The sequence below is a fragment of the Pelophylax lessonae genome (genome assembly GCF_965119305.1).
Source record: "Pelophylax lessonae genome assembly, chromosome: 9".
In the NCBI taxonomy this organism is placed as follows: domain Eukaryota; kingdom Metazoa; phylum Chordata; class Amphibia; order Anura; family Ranidae; genus Pelophylax; species Pelophylax lessonae.
This window is the reverse complement of record NC_138776.1, coordinates 3,372,930-3,393,647: the sequence shown is the minus strand read 5'-3', so window position 1 is coordinate 3,393,647 and position 20,718 is coordinate 3,372,930. Positions and strand designations below refer to the sequence as shown.

At 47.3% G+C, this 20,718-nt stretch overlaps 1 protein-coding gene across 1 annotated transcript; it reads right to left on the bottom strand.

The window, feature by feature from the left end:
• Window positions 1-327: 327 nt before the first annotated feature.
• On the bottom strand, window positions 328-19,334 carry PHB2 (prohibitin 2; the record flags this gene model as incomplete). The annotated part of the gene is made up of 6 exons (XM_082268769.1): window positions 328-408; window positions 962-1,022; window positions 4,175-4,301; window positions 6,896-7,025; window positions 9,208-9,392; window positions 19,253-19,334. Coding segments are annotated over 6 exons (666 nt in total), but the record flags the coding sequence as incomplete, so codon positions are not given.
• Between the last annotated feature and the right edge of the window lie 1,384 nt (window positions 19,335-20,718).

The following is a 20,718-nucleotide window of genomic DNA, read 5'->3' as shown; positions in this document are numbered from 1 at the left end:
CGCGCACACACACACAGCTCCGCGCACACACACACAGCTCCGCGCACACACACACAGCTCCGCGCACACACACACAGCTCCGCGCACACACACACAGCTCCGCGCACACACACACAGCTCCGCACACACACACAGCTCCGCACACACACACAGCTCCGCACACACACACAGCTCCGCACACACACACAGCTCCGCACACACACACAGCTCCGCACACACACACAGCTCCGCACACACACACAGCTCCGCACACACACACAGCTCCGCACACACACACAGCTCCGCACACACACACAGCTCCGCACACACACACAGCTGCTGTTGTACTCACTTGGTAAATGTCACATCCTGAAGATTGAGGACTAGATTGTCAGCATTCAGGTATACGCGGTTCTGGGACGTAGCGATCTGAAAACAAAACACAAACCGTCATTGTGCTAGAAGACCTGATGGGAAGAACTGGATATGACTCCGATGGAGGTAAAATGAATTCAGATAAAGTTCTACAGTCCTGGTGCCCAAACTGCGATTGTGACCATGTGACCACCGTGATTGGCTGTCACAGGATCGGAAAGCTCCCGATCCCTGGCAGAGTGCGCACTCTCAGTCTAAGCTGTATTTGCACTAATGCACACCAATCTGCGCCCACTTAGTGCCAAGGCCCACCCGGTCAAGTGGCCGCATATTGGCGTGCAGCCAGGGCCAAGAGGGTAGTTACTTTGATCCTCTCGGTTTTAGGTCCCTGGTCAGTGCAGGGTGTGCGATTTCCTAAAATTATAATGCTAAATCCCTTCTTTGCAGAGCCCTGCTGTGCAGACACATGACCTCCCTCTGCAAGCTTCCATTCAGGGGGAAAATCTGGGAAAGAAAATTGCACAAGTATGGCCTGCCTGCGCTTTGTAGGCGGGAAGACTCCCTTCTGGTTCCCAGCTGGTCTGGAAAACTTTGGTCCAATACTTACGGTCTTAGCGATGCTCTGCGCTGCCCGAATCCGCCTCAGCTTCAGGTACCCGGGGTTCTTGCTGAGGGCATCACCGAGGTAAGAAACAGATAAGGAAACAAAACAGAATAAAGCAAAGGAGCATGGACAGCGACTCTGCCTGCGTATCTATAATGAACACGCCCCCTCTGCTATTTTCACCCTCTTTAGTAAATCTGATGTTCTTGAACACGTGTCGGAGCACAAGGCCCGCCAGGCCATCTCATGTGCCCCTCTCGCACCACTCCTGCGGCACCCCCCCTCCCTTGTGCAGATGCGGAGAGGCTCGTCTCTGCCAACCCGTCCTCGCCTTGGCAGTTGACCGGTGAGAGGACGACATAACTCCTCCTACCGATGCTGTGGACTCCTAGTCTCCGCCTCCCCTGGTCTTAAGAATCAGCAGACTCCGAATCTATTTAAAAAGTGCTGCGCATTCAAATATATACATAGCTGGGTGTCTGTCTCCCGTGTACCCATCTCTGTCTCCCGTGTGCCTCCGACCTCTCTCTGTCTCCCGTGTGCCTCTGATGTATGCTAGCTTTACCAGATTTGACAGCTGGTAAAGCTATCTTACATGATTGTATATACCTGTGCGATATTATACAAATTGTATATGTATGTACTATAATTGTAAAATATGTTCTCTCCAGACATCACAGACCCCCCCCCCCGAGGAAGACCTTACCATATAGGCCGAAACGCGTCAGGGTTCTTGCATCTCAATGTGATGATATTTTGTGCAATGGTTACCTTTGTAACATATGTCATTTTCCTGTAACCAGAGCTCATAATATACCTTTCTTTCCCCTTCGGGGATATTTTATCATGTATGTTTTTTTTTTACCTTTTCTATTGACAATAAAGAAGAATGTTTTAGATAATATTACATTCTCATACATTCTATCCTTAGAAGTTATTGCTGCTAAAAAAAACCCTGGGGGCCTTGTATTCGTGTACTTCCTTCCTCTAGTATATTTGGGGTGTGCAGCCTCTCCAGCACCTGTGTTGTTCTCCCTTTAATATTATGTTACATAGTTACATCTGGTTGGCTGGTCCATTCATTGTCATCTTATATCTCCTATGTACCTCAGTGGTAAGATCATTATAAGACGACAATGAATGGACCAGCCAACCAGACTTCACCAATATCACCTGATGGCTTTTCAGTGGACTGATTGTCTAATGGCTCGTTTCCACTGAGCGGTACGGTTCGGTACGGTACGCCTTGCGTTTCCACTGCAAATAGTACCCTTTCATGATAGGCGTGGTGTAGCAGGAAAGCTTTGATAGACGATTCTCTGTCAACCAATCAAAGTTCTGCAGAGTGTAGCTCCACCCTCTAGATACGGTACTAATGTGCTTGGTACCCCAACGAAAGGGCCCCAAAAAAGTGGTACGGTTCGGTACGGTACGCTATTTATGCCGTTTCCATTGTGAATGGTACCCTAATTCCGAACCGTACCACTTTTTTGGGACCCTTTCGTTGGGGTACCAAGCACATTAGTACCGTATCTAGAGGGTGGAGCTACACTCTGCAGAACTTTGATTGGTTGACAGAGAATCGTCTATCAAAGCTTTCCTGCTACACCACGCCTATCATGAAAGGGTACTATTGGCAGCGGAAACGCAAGGTGTACCGTTCCGAACCGTACCGCCCTGAACCGAACTGTACCATACCGTACTGAACCGTACCGAACCGAACCATACCGTACCGAACCGTACCATACCGTACTGAACCATACCGTACCGAACCGTACTGAACTGTACCATACCGTACTGAACTGTACCATACCGTACTGAACTGTACCATACCGTACCGAACCGTACCATACTATACCATACCATACCGTACCGTACTGAACCGTACCATACCGTACCATACCATACCGAACCGAACCATACCGTACTGAACCGTACCATACCGTACCGAAACGAACCATACCGTACTGAAACGAACCATACCGTACTGAAACGAACCATACCGTACTGAAACGAACCATACCGTACCGAACCATACCGTACCGAACCATACCGTACCGAACCATACCGTACCGAACCATACCGTACCGAACCATACCGTACCGAACCATACCGTACCGAACCATACCGTACTGAACCGAACCGTACTGAACCGAACCATACCGTACTGAACCAAACCATACCATACTGAACCAAACCATACCATACTGAACCAAACCATACCATACTGAACCAAACCATACCATACTGAACCAAACCATACCGTACTGAACCAAACCATACCTTACTGAACCAAACCATACCGTACTGAACCAAACCATACCGTACTGAACCAAACCATACCGTACTGAACCGTACCATACCGTACTGAACTGTACCATACCGTACTGAACTGTACCATACCGTACCGAACCGTACCATACCATACCATACCGTACCGTACCGTACTGAACCGTACCATACCGTACCATACCATACCGAACCATACCGAACCGAACCATACCGTACTGAACCGTACCATACCGTACTGAACCGTACCATACCGTACCGAAACGAACCATACCGTACCGAAACGAACCATACCGTACTGAAACGAACCATACCGTACCGAACCATACCGTACCGAACCATACCGTACCGAACCATACCGTACCGAACCATACCGTACCGAACCATACCGTACCGAACCATACCGTACCGAACCATACCGTACCGAACCATACCGTACCGAACCGAACCATACTGAACCGAACCATACCGTACTGAACCAAACCATACCATACTGAACCAAACCATACTGAACCAAACCATACTGAACCAAACCATACCTTACTGAACCAAACCATACCGTACTGAACCAAACCATACCGTACTGAACCAAACCATACCGTACTGAACCAAACCATACCGTACTGAACCAAACCATACCGTACTGAACCAAACCATACCGTACTGAACCAAACCATACCGTACTGAACCGAACCATACCGTACTGAACCGAACCATACCGTACTGAACCGAACCATACCGTACTGAACCGAACCATACCGTACTGAACCGAACCATACCGTACTGAACCGTACCATACCGTACTGAACCGAACCATACCGTACTGAACCGAACCATACCGTACTGAACCGAACCACTCAGTGGAAATGAGGCATAAGACGTACAGAGCGCACAGGACAGCGCAGTCCGGTCCAGAACGTCTGACACGCGGGGGGCGGGGTAAAGGATATCATTTTGGCCGCTGTCGCTTCTCCTTCTGCCTGAACGATCTTCTGTTTCTGATCTTGCTTGGCTTTCTCCACCAAAAACTGAGCTCGCTGCGCCTCCTGGTGGGCTAAAAAGGTAAGAAGACGAAAAAGTCAGACGGGGCAAGCCGGTAGAATGATAAAAAACAAACCATAAAATAAAAATCAGAGTGGCAGTCGATGTAAACAAGGCAGATTGCGGTTTTTCCAGTAGGAAAGGTACTGATTCTGTGTTGCTGCAAAGCAGGGAACACGCATCTCTGTCTTTCCATAGTAGAAGCACCTCCCCCACAGTTAGGAAGCACATTTTAGGCACACGTTTAACTCTTTGATCGTCCGTTAACCCCTTTCCAGCAGATATCATTAGGATAGTGATGGAGCATATTTTTAGCCCTGATCACTGTAACAATTTCACTGGTCCCCAAAAAAAAAAAAAAGGAGTGTCACTTAGTGTCCGATTTGTCCGCCGCTCTATCGCAGTCCTGCTATAAGTCACTGAGCGCCGCCAGTACCATTAAAATAAGTTGTATTTAGAGGGTGGAACCATTTACAAAACATTAACCGGTTGCCGACCGCCCGCAGCAGTTATGCTGCGGCAGGCAGCCGCTTCTACGCAAACCAACGTTAACTATACGTCGGTCGCGCGCCTGCAGCTAGAGGACGAGCGCACGCCGCCAGTGGCGCGCTCCCGCCCCCGCTGCCTCGGATGCACGGGGCAGGCGGCTCCGATTGCCGCCTGACACCCGCGATCGTTCCCCACTGAGAGAGAAGAACGGTCGGATGTTGTAAACACAGCTGACCGTTCTTCTCCCTGGAATGATCACAGAGCTCCTTCTATATAGGATCACATGTCTCTATGGTCATTTCAGAAGCCCCGCCTCCACCACAGTCAGAAACACGCCCCTAGGTACACATTTACCCCTTGATCACCCACAGTGTTAACCCCTTCCCTGCCAGTGTCATTAGTACAGTGACAGTGCATATGTATAGCACTGATTACTGTAGTAATATCACTGGTCCACCCAAAAGTGTCAAAAATGTCAGTCAAGGGTCCGATCTGTCCGCCGCAATGTCGCAGCCCCGCAAAAAAAAAAAAAAAAAAAAAAAAAAAAAAAAAAAAAAAAAAAAAAAAATCGCAGAGGTGATCAAATACCACCAAAAGAAAGCTCTATTTGTGGGGAAAAAAGGACGTCAATTTTATTTGGGTACAGCGTCGCACGACCGCGCAATTGTCAGTTAAAGTAACGCAGTCCCGAATGGCAAAATAGGGCCTGGTCATTAACCACTTGCTGACCGCCGCACGACTATTTACTGCGGCCGTCAGCCGCTCCTGGGCAAAGTGATGTAGTACTACGTCGCTCGCTCACGAGCCTGTAGGGGGCTCGTTCCGTGCCTAGCCAGCGTGACTGGCCGCTCGCGATCTCCCGCTGGAGAGGGAGAAAGGCAGGCGGATGATGTAAACACAACCCTCTGTCATTCTCCCTGGTGTAACTGCAGAGATCATACGATCCTGCTATGTAGGATCGTATGTCTCTGTGATTACTTCACTAGCCACGCCCCCTAACAGTTAGAATTACGCCCCCTAACAGTTAGAATTACGCCCCTAGCCACGCCCCCTAACAGTTAGAATCACGCCCCTAGGGACACACTTAACCCCTTGATCACCAAGTTAACCCCTTCCCTGCCAGTGTCATTTTTACAGTAACAGTGCATATTTATAGCACTGATTACTGTAGTAATGTCACTGGTACCCCCAAAAGTGTCAAAAATGTCAGTCAAGGGTCCGATCCGTCCGTTGCAATGTCGCAGGCACGCAAAAAAAAAAAAAAAAAAAAAAAAAAAATTGCAGATCGCCACCGTTACTCGTTAAAAAAAAAATAAAAATGACAAATCTTTCCCGTAGTTAGCAGCAGCGATAACTTTTGCGCAAACCAATGAAAATACGCTTATTGCAATTTTTTTTACCAAAAATATGTAGCAGAAAACAAATTGGCCTAAAATGTTAAAAAATTTTGATTTTTACATTTTTTTGGGGGGGAATTTCATATAAAAAAAATGCAAAAAATATTGTTATTTTTTCAAAATTGACGCTCTTTTTTTGTTTATAGCGCAAAAAGTAAAAATCGCACAGGGGATCAAATACCACCAAAAGAAAGCTCTGTTTGTGGGAAAAAAAGGACATAAATTTAATTTGGGTAAAGCGTCGCACGACCGCGCAATTGTCCGTTAAATTAACGCAGTGCCGAATCGCCAAAATATGGCCTGTTCAGGAAGGGGGTAAAATCTTCCGGTCTTAAAGCGGTTAAAAATACGCTCATGGAGGATTTTCTTTGTCAAAGACATGTAGCTAAATACATTTTGGCCTAAATATATGACAAAAAATTGAATATATTGGATATTTTTTAACTGTCAAATTAGAAAATTTCAATTTTTTCGCAAAATTTTCGCTCTTTTTTTATTAATATCGCAAAAATGAAAAGCGCAGAGGTGATCAAATACCACCAAAATGAAGCTCTGTTTGTGGGGAAAAAAAGGACGTAAATTTCGTTTGGGTACGGCGTTGCATGACCGCGCAATTGTTAAGTTAAAGTCTTACAGTGCCAAGTTGCAAAAAGTGGCCTGGACGTAAAGCAGGAAAATCCTCCGGTGGTAAAGTAGTTAAGTACACACATGGGGCACTTACCGACTTGCTTGGACTCCACAGCTGCGGTGTACTCCTTACTGAAGCTCAGTTCAGTGATAGCCACGTCATCCAGGATGATGTTGAAGTCCTTGGCTCTCTCTGTTAGTTCTCTCCGGATCAGGAGGGAGACCTGTGCAGAAAAGGAGGAGATGAGCCATTGTCACCAATCAGAAGTAAGCCCGGGGAGGGTGGAAGCCAAAACACCACAAGATACAATAATCTTCAATAAAATCTACAAACAGCATGGGAATTCTACCCCCATAATCATATTACAACCTCACAAATACAGACTAGAGCAGTATATCTGGAGCGGTGACATTTTCCTGCAGTTACCTTGATTAAGTGACGTGACGCAACGCATTGGTGGAGCTAGTGACATCACTTACGGGCATGTGCAGACTGGAAGTATGGTGAGAAGGTAGCATTTTCCTGGTTTGATGTTTTAACCACATGCCGACTGCAATATGTATATTTATGTTGCAGTTTGCAAGTGGTTTACGGATCAGCCATAACCCCGGTATGTATTTTTTTGGTTTCAGCCAGCGGCTGGATCTCTCATGAAAGCAGACCGAGCGGCTCATTAACCATTGGATCACTTTACAAAGCAGCGCTCCCCCCTCTCGCCGGGGTTTCTCAGGCTTACCGTTTTTACCGCCCGAGAAACAATCCAATGCTGCGGCCAGCTGGTCACAGAGGAAAACAGAGACCAGATATTTTTTGAAGTCCCTTTGGCACCAATTACAGCCTCCAGTATTTCTGAGTATGATGCTACAAGCTTGGCACTCCTATTTTTGGGCAGTTTCTCCCATTCTTCTTTGCAGGACCTCTCAAGCTCCATCAGGTTGGATGGGGGAGGGTCGGTGTACAGCCATTTTCAGATCTCTCCAGAGATGTTCAATCGGGTTCAAGTCTGGGCCACTCAAGGACATTCACAGAGTTGTCCCGTAGCCACTCCTTTGTTATCTTGGCTGTGTGTTTAGGGTTGTTGTCCTGTTGGAAGATGAACCTTCACCCCAGTCTGAGGTCCAGAGCGCTCTGGAGAAGGTTTTCATCAAGGATGTCTCTGTACATTGCTGCATTCAGCTTTCCCTCCATCCTGACTAGTCTCCCAGTTCCTGCCACTGAAAAACATCCCCACAGCCACCACCATGCTTCACAGAGTTGTCCCATAGCCGCTCCTTTGGTATCTTGGCTGTGTGTTTAGGGTCGTTGTCCTGTTGGAAGATGAACCTTCACCCCAGTCTGAGGTTCAGAGCGCTCTGGAGAAGGTTTTCATCATTGCTGCATTCATCTTTCCTTCCATCCTGACTAGTCTCCTAGTTCCTGCCTCTGAAAAACATCCCCGCAGCATGATGCTGCCACCACCATGCTTCACAGTAGGGATGGTATTGGCCAGGTGATGAGTGGTATATATATATATATATATATATATATATATATATATATATATATATATATATATATATATATATATATATATACATACACACACACACATATATATGTTTGAGGATTATTAGCAATTTTCTAACTTTACAAAGTGGCAGACAAAGCCTGGTCTTCGCATGGTTAACAATGCCCTGCGCACCCACAAATACCTTCCCTGTCCTGCGGGAATTACCTGAGCTCTCTGTGCGATGAGCTGCGGGGGATTACCTGAGCTCTCTGTGCGATGAGCTGCGGGGGATTACCTGAGCTCTCTGTGCGATGAGCTGCGGGGGATTACCTGAGCTCTCTGTGCGATGAGCTGCGGGGGATTACCTGAGCTCTCTGTGCGATGAGCTGCGGGGGATTACCTGAGCTCTCTGTGCGATGAGCTGCGGGGGATTACCTGAGCTCTCTGTGCGATGAGCTGCGGGGGATTACCTGAGCTCTCTGTGCGATGAGCTGCGGGGGATTACCTGAGCTCTCTGTGCGATGAGCTGCGGGGGATTACCTGAGCTCTCTGTGCGATGAGCTGCGGGGGATTACCTGAGCTCTCTGTGCGATAAGCTGCGGGGGATTACCTGAGCTCTCTGTGCGATAAGCTGCGGGGGATTACCTGAGCTCTCTGTGCGATAAGCTGCGGGGGATTACCTGAGCTCTCTGTGCGATGAGCTGCGGGGATTACCTGAGCTCTCTGCGATGAGCTGCAGGGATTACCTGAGCTCTCTGTGCGATGAGCTGCGGGGATTACCTGAGCTCTCTGTGCGATGAGCTGCGGGGATTACCTGAGCTCTCTGTGTGATGAGCTGCGGGGATTACCTGAGCTCTCTGTGTGATGAGCTGCGGGGATTACCTGAGCTCTCTGTGTGATGAGCTGCGGGGATTACCTGAGCTCTCTGTGTGATGAGCTGTGAAGCGTTGAATTTGGCCACCACACTCTTCAGAACTTCGTTGACAATGGAAGGCAGGACCCTCTCATCGTAATCCAGGCCGAGCCTCTGGTACAGACGGGGAAGCTCGGCGGCCAATGGTCGGGACAGAACACGCAGCGTGATGTTTACCATCTGCAGATCTGGAAGAGCAATGAATAGGAGACACGCTGCTGAACCATACTTAGTAAAGTAGTAATAAAACCCTCAGCCTTTTTTTTTTTTTTAGCACAAAATATGAAAATAAACAAATAAATTAATAAATAAAATGAAATAAAAGTAAAACCTTCCCCAGTAATCTTGATAAAATTCTCACTCCTGCACTTGCAGTTTACAACTTTTAATGCTGCTGGCGGCTTCTCTCTCGGTACGGTTTTCCTGAACTTCCAGTCTTTACAGGAAATAGTTAACGGTGGACAGCGCAGTTTCCAGCTTAGAGAAGGGAGGGGGTGGGGGGGGAGGGGTTAGGGAAGTGCCTTGCCATCCTAGGCTATGGGGGCTGTGTGTTTCTATTGATGCACACAGTGTAGGGAGACACAATGGTAGTCCCTGTATGCAAGAGTGGCTCCGTAAGATGCTGCAAGAGAGAAAAGGAGACACCCTGACACAGGAAACCTGGGGCAGAGGTCATATGCCTGGCTTAAAGCGTAACTCCACTTTGGTTGATAAAAAAAAAAAAAAAAAAAAAAGTACCAATGGGGGGTGTCAAGCCGGTACTCAAGCCAATCATCTCCTCTCGGTCATCAGCTGCTCCCGGGGGCTGGAAGAGGGTGAGTGCCCGAGGATTGAGCAGCCTCCCTGTGTGACTGGATAGAGGGGGGATGGGGCGGCTGCATATAGAGGAATTGATCTTTCCATATTCCTCCTGCAGCCGCTGGATGCCCGATTCTCCTCTTTGCAGGCATTCAGCGGTTGCAGGAGGAATATGGAAAGATCAATTCCTCTATATGCAGCCGCCCCATCCCCCCTCCTATCCAACTTCTTTTTTTCTTTTGCTGGCCCCCCCCAGTGCTGTACAGCCCCCCCTCTCCAGCCCCTTAGTGCTCTTCAGCCTCCTCCCCTCTCCAGCCCTCCCAGTGCTCTTCAGCCTTCCCCCCTCTCCAGCCCCTTAGTGCTCTTCAGCCCCCCCCCTCTCCAGCCCTCCCAGTGCTCTTCAGCCTCCCCCCCCTCTCCAGCCCTCCCAGTGCTCTTCAGCCTCCCCCCCTCTCCAGCCCTTCCAGTGCTCTTCAGCCCCCCCCCTCTCCAGCCCTCCCAGTGCTCTTCAGCCCCCCCCCCCACTCTCCAGCCCCTTAGTGCTCTTCAGCCTCCCCCCCCCTCTTCAGCCCTCCCAGTGCTCTTCAGCCTCCCCCCCTCTCCAGCCCTCCCAGTGCTCTTCAGCCTCCCCCCCTCTCCAGCCCTCCCAGTGCTCTTCAGCCTCCCCCCCTCTCCAGCCCTCCCAGTGCTCTTCAGCCCTCCCAGTGCTCTTCAGCCCCCCCCCCTCTCCAGCCCTCCCAGTGCTCTTCAGCCTCCCCCCCCTCTCTAGCCCCCCAGTGCTCTTCAGCCACCCCCTCCAGCCCCTTAGTGTTTTCCAGCCCTCCCAGTGCTCTTCAGCCCCCCCCCCTCTCCAGCCCCTCCCCAGTGCTCTTCAGCCCCCCGCCCTCCAGACCCTTGATGGGCACTGATGAGGCTGCACTGAAAACATTGTTATTAATATTTATTTTTTGTAACTTATGCATTAATACAAAAACATTTAAACAGTGTAATTTTATGAGATAATTTACGAGGGCGTGTTTAGGGGCGAAATTAGGGGGCGGGGCAGGTTAGGAGTTGGGTTGGGAAACTGGTGGCGAGTAACCCTTAAGGCCTGGCTAGTAGCTCAGGACTTTAAATTTTGAGCCCTGTGTATATATAATTTATATTATTATTATTATTATTATTATTATTAATAATATTAAATATATATATGTTGGGGGGTTCCAAGTAATTTTCTAACAAAAAAAAATAGATCTTAACTTTTAAAACAACGTGTCAGAAATAGGCCGGGTCCAGAAGTGGTGAACACACAGCTGCCGGGCAAATCTGGGTTTAACACCGAATCAATTGTTTGATATGGATACAGGGAATTCATGCAATTTTCAGGTTTTAAGCCAGAAATGACACATCCCCCCATCGGATTATTTTAGTTTTACGCAAGCACCCCCTTACATGGCATCCTACACGGGACAGGTCTACCTCCTGTATGGACTATGTACTATGAAATAGCAGATTTATCTATATTTGTCATCTATCAATACCAGACCTAGGCTACAGCTTTTCATCTAGGTAGATAGAATATCCGAAAATGGTCCCAGGGGGACAACACAGCACCCCAAATACTGCAGGGACGCCAACTTTGAATTATCTGGCCAAACAAGGAGCCTCTGTTGAAGGGACGAGTCTCTGCGGTTTTTGCCTCCCTCGGTGATCCAAATGACATGACTCAATGGGAAAGATAAAGTAAAAATGACGGCGGCAGGAATCCTTTCTCGATCCGGGCGGACGTCATGACGGCGCCCGGATCTCCCCGCTACTGCGCGCCCCCGGGGGCGCGCAGCGATCGGGGGTGAGGCTCGTCCCTTGGACTGAGCCCAACCCCGATCACGGTAAACAGCCAATGAAATTGGCTGTTTACCACGTGATCGGCTGTGTCAATCACAGCCGATCACATGAGCGGCTCCAGCGCGAGCCGCTCGTTCCCTCCTCAATGCGCACGCCCCCCCCGGGGGAGCGCAGCGCGGCGATCGGGGACGAGGCTCGTCCCTCGGACAGAGCCCATCCCCGATCTAGGTAAAGAGCCAATGAAATTGGCTCTTTACCACGTGACCGGCTGTGTCCAATCACAGCCGGTCACAAATGTCAACAGAGAACACGGTAACTAGCTGTCACCGTGTTCTCCTCCTCACACACTGATCCTGTGTGAGGAGGAGATTGTGGTAACAGCTAGTTACCAAGTACAGTGCACCCCAACCACACTGATTGCCCCCCCCCCCCCCCAATAAAGAGCACCTGTCACTAGCCCATCAAAGTACCCGAGTACCTGTCACTAGCCCATCAAAGTACCCGAGTACCTGTCACTAGCCCATCAAAGTACCCGAGTACCTGTCACTAGCCCATCAAAGTACCCCGAGTACCTGTCACTAGCCCATCAAAGTACCCCGAGTACCTGTCACCAGCCCATCAGGTACTCTGATGACAGGTACTCGGGTACTCTGATGGGTAGGTGACAGGTACTCTGATGGGATACAGAGAGGTACTCGGGTACTCTGATGGGCTGGTGACAGGTATTCGGGTACTCGGGTACTCTGACGGGTACTCAGGTACTCTGATGACAGGTACTCGGGTACCCGTCATCGGAGTACCCGACTACCCGTCATCGGAGTACCCGTCATCGGAGTACCCGAGTACCCGTCACTTACCCAACAGAGTACCCGAGTACCTTCCACCTACTCATCAGAGTACCTGACACCTGAAGTACCCAACATCATCTGTGACATGAGGGGGCGGGGCCTCTCGATGACGTCATCTGGGCCACGCCCCTAATGGCTATATAATAAGCTGCAGAGATCGGAGATAGGCATAATCAGCGGAGACGTCGGAGGAGGACCGGAGGAAGAAGAGCCGACAGCAAAAGAGCAGAAGACCGGAGAGGAGAAGAAAAGAAGAGAGGACAGCAGAAGAGGGGACAGCAAAAGAGCAGAAGACCCCGGAGAGAAGAACACAAGAAGAGGGGACAGCAAAAGAGCAGAAGACAAGAAGGGCGGACAGCAAAAGAGCAGAAGACCCCGAAGAGGAGAAGACAAGAAGAGTCGGATGAAGATTTTTAATAAACTCCAAAACGTCTGTCGTTATTTCCATACACTGCCTTTTATGTGGTGAATGAGTAGGGGTACAGTGTACCCCATACCCATTCACATAGGGAGGGGGTCCAGGATCTGGGGGGCCCCTTGTTAAAGGGGGCTTCCAGATTCCGATGAGCCCCCTGCCTGCAGACCCCCACAACCACCGGCCAGGGTTGTGGGGATGAGGCCCTTGTCCTCATCAACATGGGGGCAAGGTGCTTTGAGGTGGGGGGTGCAGAGCTTCCCCTGCCCCAAAGCACCAACACCCCCCCATGTTGAGGGCATGTGGTCTGGTGTGGTCCAGGGGGGTGGGGCCGCTCACTTGTCCCCTCCCCTTTCCTGGCCTGCCGGGCTGCATGCTCGGATAAGGGTTTGGTATGGATTTTGGGGGGGGGACCCCACGCTGTTTTTTCGGCATGTGGCTACCCTCAAATTCCATACCAGACCCGAAGGGCCTGGTTTGGAACCTTGGGGGGGACCCCCACGCCGTTTTTTCCCCATTTTGGCGTGGAGTTCCCCCTCAAGATTCCCACAGCGCAAGTCACCCCGCAAGTCGGATCCGACTTGCGGTGTTGCGGTGCGACCTCCATTCAAATCAATAGGCTTCCATAGGGAACCATTGATTTTGAATGGAAGAAAAAAAAAGCAACGTTATTCAGCTTTTAGCAGCGTCAGGCGTTTTTAACGCTGCAACGCTGGTCCTCAGAACGCGCAGGTCGTGGGTTCTTGTTGCAGCTTAGAAACACCTAGGCCACTTACAGCTCAAAAACGTCTGAGTGTGCATGAGGCCATAGAATAACATGGAGGGGCGTTTTTAGGCTGCAAAAAGAAAACGCCTGACGCTGCTTACAGCGGCGTTAAAAACGCCCCGTGTGCATGGGGCCTTATATAACAATAAAATAAGGAGGGGGAGGGGGGAGAAGTGTCCAATATAGAAGGGGTTAAGCTATGCATCTAAGATCTGTAATTACAGCATTCCGGAAGACCCAACGCTGGTTTTGTTGAGGTACTTGGAGACAGCGCCAATGGGAGAGTCAGAAATATGGAATACACTAGTTCTTAACTACCTCAATGCTGGGCACTTAAACCCCCTTCCTTCCCAGACCAATTTTCAGCTTTTAGCGCTGTTGCATTTTGAATGACAATTGCGCAGTCATGCAACACTGTACCTAAACCACATTTGTGTCATTTTTTCCCCACAAATAGAGATTTATTTTGGTGGTATTTGATCACCGCCAGGTTTTTTCTTTTTTGGTGCACAAATAAAAAAAGACCGAAAAGTTTGAAAAAAAAAAAAAAAACGTTTTTTTGTTTAGGTTATAAAATTTTGTAAATAGATACGTTTTTTCCTGCACTAATGAGCACTGATGACGCCGCACTGACAGGCACTGATGAGGAGACACTGATGGGGTGGCACTGATGGGGTGGCACTGATAGGTAGCACTGATATGCAGCACTGATGGGCACTGATATGTGGCACTGATAGATAGCACTGATATGCAGCATTGGTGGGCACTGATAGGCAGCGCTGATGGGCACTGATAGGCAGCACTGATGGGCACTGATCGGGGGCACTTATGGGGGGCACTGGTGGGCGGCACTGATAGATGGCAATAATGGGCACTGGTGGGCAGCACTGATAGGGGGGCACCACTGGCAGGCTCTCTGAGCCCTGTTTGCCATCCCTGGTAGCCATGGTGGGCATCCCTGGTGGTCATGGGTGGGCATCCCTGGTGGCTCTAGTGGCACCCCCTCCCCCCAGGGCTGCACTGGTAATCAATCATCTGATTACCAGCACAGACCCCCCTCTGTGATCAGTGAGTAATTAGAAATACTCACTGATCACCCCGGCTGCAGAATCGATCCTCTCCTCTTTTTCTCACTGACAGGATCTCTCAGGAGGAGAAGAGATCGAAGCCGTTACAACGGCTGTATTGATTGGACACAGCCGTCATGTGATCAGGAGGGCCAATCACAGGGCCCTCCTGCCGAGTCTTGTTGCTCTGTGTCCTAGGGACACAGGCACATCGAGATCGCGCCGCTGCGCGTGCCCGCGGCGGCGCGATCTCTCTCCTTCTGAAGGACGTTCCGGAACTTTCGATCAGAAGGACGAGACTCCCACCCGGCCATATATGTACAATGGCCCGGGTGGGAGGTGGTTAAAAAGGATATCGGGAACTGGAGAAAGTGCAGAGAAGGGCAACCAAACTGATAAGAGGCATGAAGTAGCTCAGCTATGAGGAGAGATTAGAGGAACTGAATTTATTCTCTCCTGAGAAGAGGAGATTAAGGGGGATAGGATCTCCATGTATAAATACATAAGGGGGGATATGATCACCATGTATAAATACATAAGGGGGATAGGATCTCCATGTATAAATACATAAGGGGGGATATGATCACCATGTATAAATACATAAGGGGGATAGGATCTCCATGTATAAATACATAAGGGGGATAGGATCTCCATGTATAAATACATAAGGGGGGATATGATCTCCATGTATAAATACATAAGGGGGGATATGATCTCCATGTATAAATACATAAGGGGGGGATATGATCTCCATGTATAAATATATAAGGGGGGATATGATCACCATGTATAAATACATAAGGGGGGATATGATCACCATGTATAAATACATAAGGGGGGGATATGATCTCCATGTATAAATACATAAGGGGGGATATGATCTCCATGTATAAATACATAAGGGGGGATATGATCACCATGTATAAATACATAAGGGGGGATATGATCACCATGTATAAATACATAAGGGGGGGATATGATCTCCATGTATAAATACATAAGGGGGGATATGATCTCCATGTATAAATACATAAGGGGGGATATGATCTCCATGTATAAATACATAAGGGGGGATATGATCTCCATGTATAAATACATAAGGGGGGATATGATCTCCATGTATAAATACATAAGGGGGGATATGATCTCCATGTATAAATACATAAGGGGGGATATAATCTCCATGTATAAATACATAAGGGGGGATATGATCTCCATGTATAAATACATAAGGGGGGATATGATCTCCATGTATAAATACATAAGGGGGGATATGATCTCCATGTATAAATACATAAGGGGGGAAATGATCTCCATGTATAAATACATAAGGGGGATATGATCACCATGTATAAATACATAAGGGGGGATATGATCTCCATGTATAAATACATAAGGGGGGATATGATCTCCATGTATAAATACATAAGGGGGGATATGATCTCCATGTATAAATACATAAGGGGGGATATGATCTCCATGTATAAATACATAAGGGGGAATATGATCTCCATGTATAAATACATAAGGGGGGATATGATCTCCATGTATAAATACATAAGGGGGAATATGATCTCCATGTATAAATACATAAGGGGGGATATTATCTCCATGTATAAATACATAAGGGGGATATAATCTCCATGTATAAATACATAAGGGGGGATATGATCTCCATGTATAAATACATAAGGGGGGATATTATCTCCATGTATAAATAAATAAGGGGGAATATGATTTCCATGTATAAATACATAAGGGGGATATAATCTCCATGTATAAATACATAAGGGGGGATATGATCTCCATGTATAAATACATAAGGGGGGATATTATCTCCATGTATAAATAAATAAGGGGGAATATGATTTCCATGTATAAATACATAAGGGGGGATATGATCTCCATGTATAAATACATAAGGGGGGATATAATCTCCATGTATAAATACATAAGGGGGGATATGATCTCCATGTATAAATACATAAGGGGGGATATTATCTCCATGTATAAATAAATAAGGGGGAATATGATCTCCATGTATAAATACATAAGGGGGGATATGATCTCCATGTATAAATACATAAGGGGGATATAATCTCCATGTATAAATACATAAGGGGGGATATGATCTCCATGTATAAATGCATAAGGGGGGATATGATCCCCATGTATAAATACATAAGGGGGGATATGATCTCCATGTATAAATACATAAGGGGGGATATGATCTCCATGTATAAATACATAAGGGGGGATATGATCTCCATGTATAAATACATAAGGGGGGTATGATCTCCATGTATAACTACATAAGGGGGGATATGATCTCCATGTATAAATACATAAGGGGGATATAATCTCCATGTATAAATACATAAGGGGGGATATGATCACCATGTATAAATACATAAGGGGGGATATTATCTCCATGTATAAATATATAAGGGGGAATATGATCTCCATGTATAAATACATAAGGGGGGTATGATCTCCATGTATAAATACATAAGGGGGGATATGATCTCCATGTATAAATACATAAGGGGGATATAATCTCCATGTATAAATACATAAGGGGGGATATGATCTCCATGTATAAATACATAAGGGGGGATATGATCTCCATGTATAAATACATAAGGGGGGATATGATCTCCATGTATAAATACATAAGGGGGGATATGATCTCCATGTATAAATACATAAGGGGGGGATAGGATCTCCATGTATAAATACATAAGGGGGATAGGATCTCCATGTATAAATACATAAGGGGGGATATGATCCCCATGTATAAATACATAAGGGGGGATATGATCTCCATGTATAAATACATAAGGGGGGATATGATCTCCATGTATAAATACATAAGGGGGGATATGATCTCCATGTATAAATACATAAGGGGGGATATGATCTCCATGTATAAATACATAAGGGGGATATGATCTCCATGTATAAATACATAAGGGGGGGATATAATCTCCATGTATAAATACATAAGGGGGGATATAATCTCCATGTATAAATACATAAGGGGGGATATGATCACCATGTATAAATACATAAGGGGGTCCATACAGTGAACTTGGTGTTGAGTTGTTTACTTTAGGGTCATCACAGAGGACAAGGGGGCACACTTTGTCTAGAGGAAAACAGATTTCGTCTCCAAATACGGAAAGGTTTCTTCACAATAAGAGCTGTGAAAATGTGGAATAGACTCCCTCCAGAGGTGATTCTGGCCAGCTCAGTAGATTGCTATAAGAAAGTCCTGGATTCTTTCCTAGGTGTACATAATATAACTGGGTATTAAACATTTTTTTTTTTTTAGGTAAAGTTGATCCAGGGAATATCCGATTGCCTCTCGGGGGATCAGGAAGGAATTTTTTTCCCCTGCTGTAGTAAATTGGATCATGCTTTGCTGGGGTTTTTTGCCTTCCTCTGGATCAACTGCGGGTATAGAATTGTGTATATGGGATTGTATGGTTGGGGAGGGTATAGGATTGTGTATAGGGGATTGTATGGTTGGGGAGGGTATAGAATTGTGTATATGGGATTGTATGGTTGGGGTGGGTATAGGATTGTGTATAGGGGATTGTATGGTTGGGGTGGGTATAGGATTGTGTATATGGGATTGTATGGTCGGGGCGGGTATAGGATTGTGTAGCGCTACATTTTTAATTACTGTCTAGTGTTGATCTGCTCCTCAAATCCAAGATCTGTGTTAGCTGCTTTTCGCTTTTTATATATATCTTTTTTTTTTTTTTTTTTACACATTTTTTTAGCGCAGCAATACTTTTGTATATATACTAAGGCCCTGTTCACACTGGGGTGATCCAACTTCCCGGGGCGACCTCACAGGAGCGGCCGGCATGGACTTCATAACATTGAAGTCAATGCGGGTCGCCCCAAAGAAGCTCCGGACCCTTTTTCTAAGTCGGAGCGACTTGTGTCGCTCCTATTAGAATGGGTCCGCAGCTTCTCTATGCGAGGCGACCTGTCAGGTGTCGCCCAGTGTGAACGGGGTCTAAGAGAGAGCGGTGGAAGTAAGAAATAAAGAAGGAAGCATAAAAAAAAATGAACTTAGTGGTCAGAGACGGTTTGGTGATCGGTAATAGAGAGAAGGAATCAGGAAAAGACCGGGATCATAGAGATTAAAAATTAGACTTTTTTCTAATGTGTAATTTGTTTGTTTTTATAAAGAAAATATTCCTAAAAAAAAAATGAAAAATGTTTTTGAAAAGAAGAAAACAAAAAAAAAAAAAAAAAACCTCACAGCTACCGAAAAAATCTAAACACATTAGACAGAAGGGGCGGAGCTTGTTACCTTTGGACCCTGTAGGGGAGGAGATTTTCCTGGGCCTGGCTCTGATGTCATAGATAATCGGATATTGGAACCAGGGAATCCTAAAAGACAAAACACAGACATTATATAAAAAAGGACAAAGTGTGAAAATAAGAACATAAACCAGAGTGTGAAATGTGTGAGATTACTGGCTGTACCCCCGGGGGTCTCATGGGATGAAAATACAATAATATCTGCAATGCTTTATGGAATTCATCTTCAGCAAACACTCAGAAGCCGGCGTTCTCACTGATCGCTGACAGACAGGAAGGTCACAACTTAGCGAACTTCACCCAAATATAACAAAATATGAAACTCAAAATTCCAAGACACTGACAGAAAAGAGAAAAAAAAAAAAAAAAAAAAAAAGGAGAGAAAAAGAGGAGAAGAGAAAAGGAGGGGGTTATTGCTGATACAGACACAGGAGGGTTGAGTTTAGGACCCACACCAAAAAGGTAAGGAGGCGTGGTCTCAGAGGTCAAAGTTCAGGAGGTGCTGCAGACCTCCATTATAGACATGGACGAGAGAGAAAAAGAGAGAAAAAGAGAGAAAAAGAGAGAAAAAGAGAGAGAGAGAAAAAGAGAGAAAAAGAGAGAGAGAGAACGAGAGAGAGAACGAGAGAGAGAACGAGAGAGAGAACGAGAGAGAGAACGAGAGAGAGAACGAGAGAGAGAACGAGAGAGAGAGAGACGCAGAGAGAGAGAGAGACGCAGAGAGAGAGAGAGACGCAGAGAGACGCAGAGAGAGAGAGACGCAGAGAGGGAGAGAGAGAGAGACGCAGAGAGGCAGAGAGAGAGAGAGAGAGACGCAGAGAGGGAGAAGAGAGAGAGAGAGACGCAGAGAGGGAGAGAGAGAGAGAGAGAGAGACGCAGAGAGGGAGAGAGAGAGACGCAGAGAGGGAGAGAGAGAGACGCAGAGAGGGAGAGAGAGAGAGAGACGCAGAGAGAGAGAGAGAGAGAGACGCAGAGAGAGAGAGAGAGAGAGAGAGAGACGCAGAGAGGGAGAGAGAGAGAGAGAGAGAGGAGAGAGAGAGAGAGAGAGACAGAGAGAGAGAGAGAGAGAGAGAGAGAGAGAGAGAGACGCAGAGAGGGAGAGAGAGAGAGAGAGAGAGAGAGAGAGAGAGAGAGAGAGACGCAGAGACGCAGAGAGAGAGAGAGAGAGAGAGGAGAGAGAGAGACGCAGAGAGGGAGAGAGAGAGAGAGAGAGAGAGAGAGAGAGAGAGACGCAGAGAGAGAGAGAGAGAGAGAGAGAGAGAGACGCAGAGAGGGAGAGAGAGAGAGAGAGAGAGACGCAGAGAGGGAGAGAGAGAGAGAGAGAGAGAGAGAGAGAGAGACGCAGAGAGGAGAGGGAGAGAGAGAGAGAGAGAGACGCAGAGAGAGAGAGAGAGAGACGCAGAGAGAGAGAGAGAGAGAGAGAGACGCAGAGAGAGAGAGAGAGAGAGAGAGAGA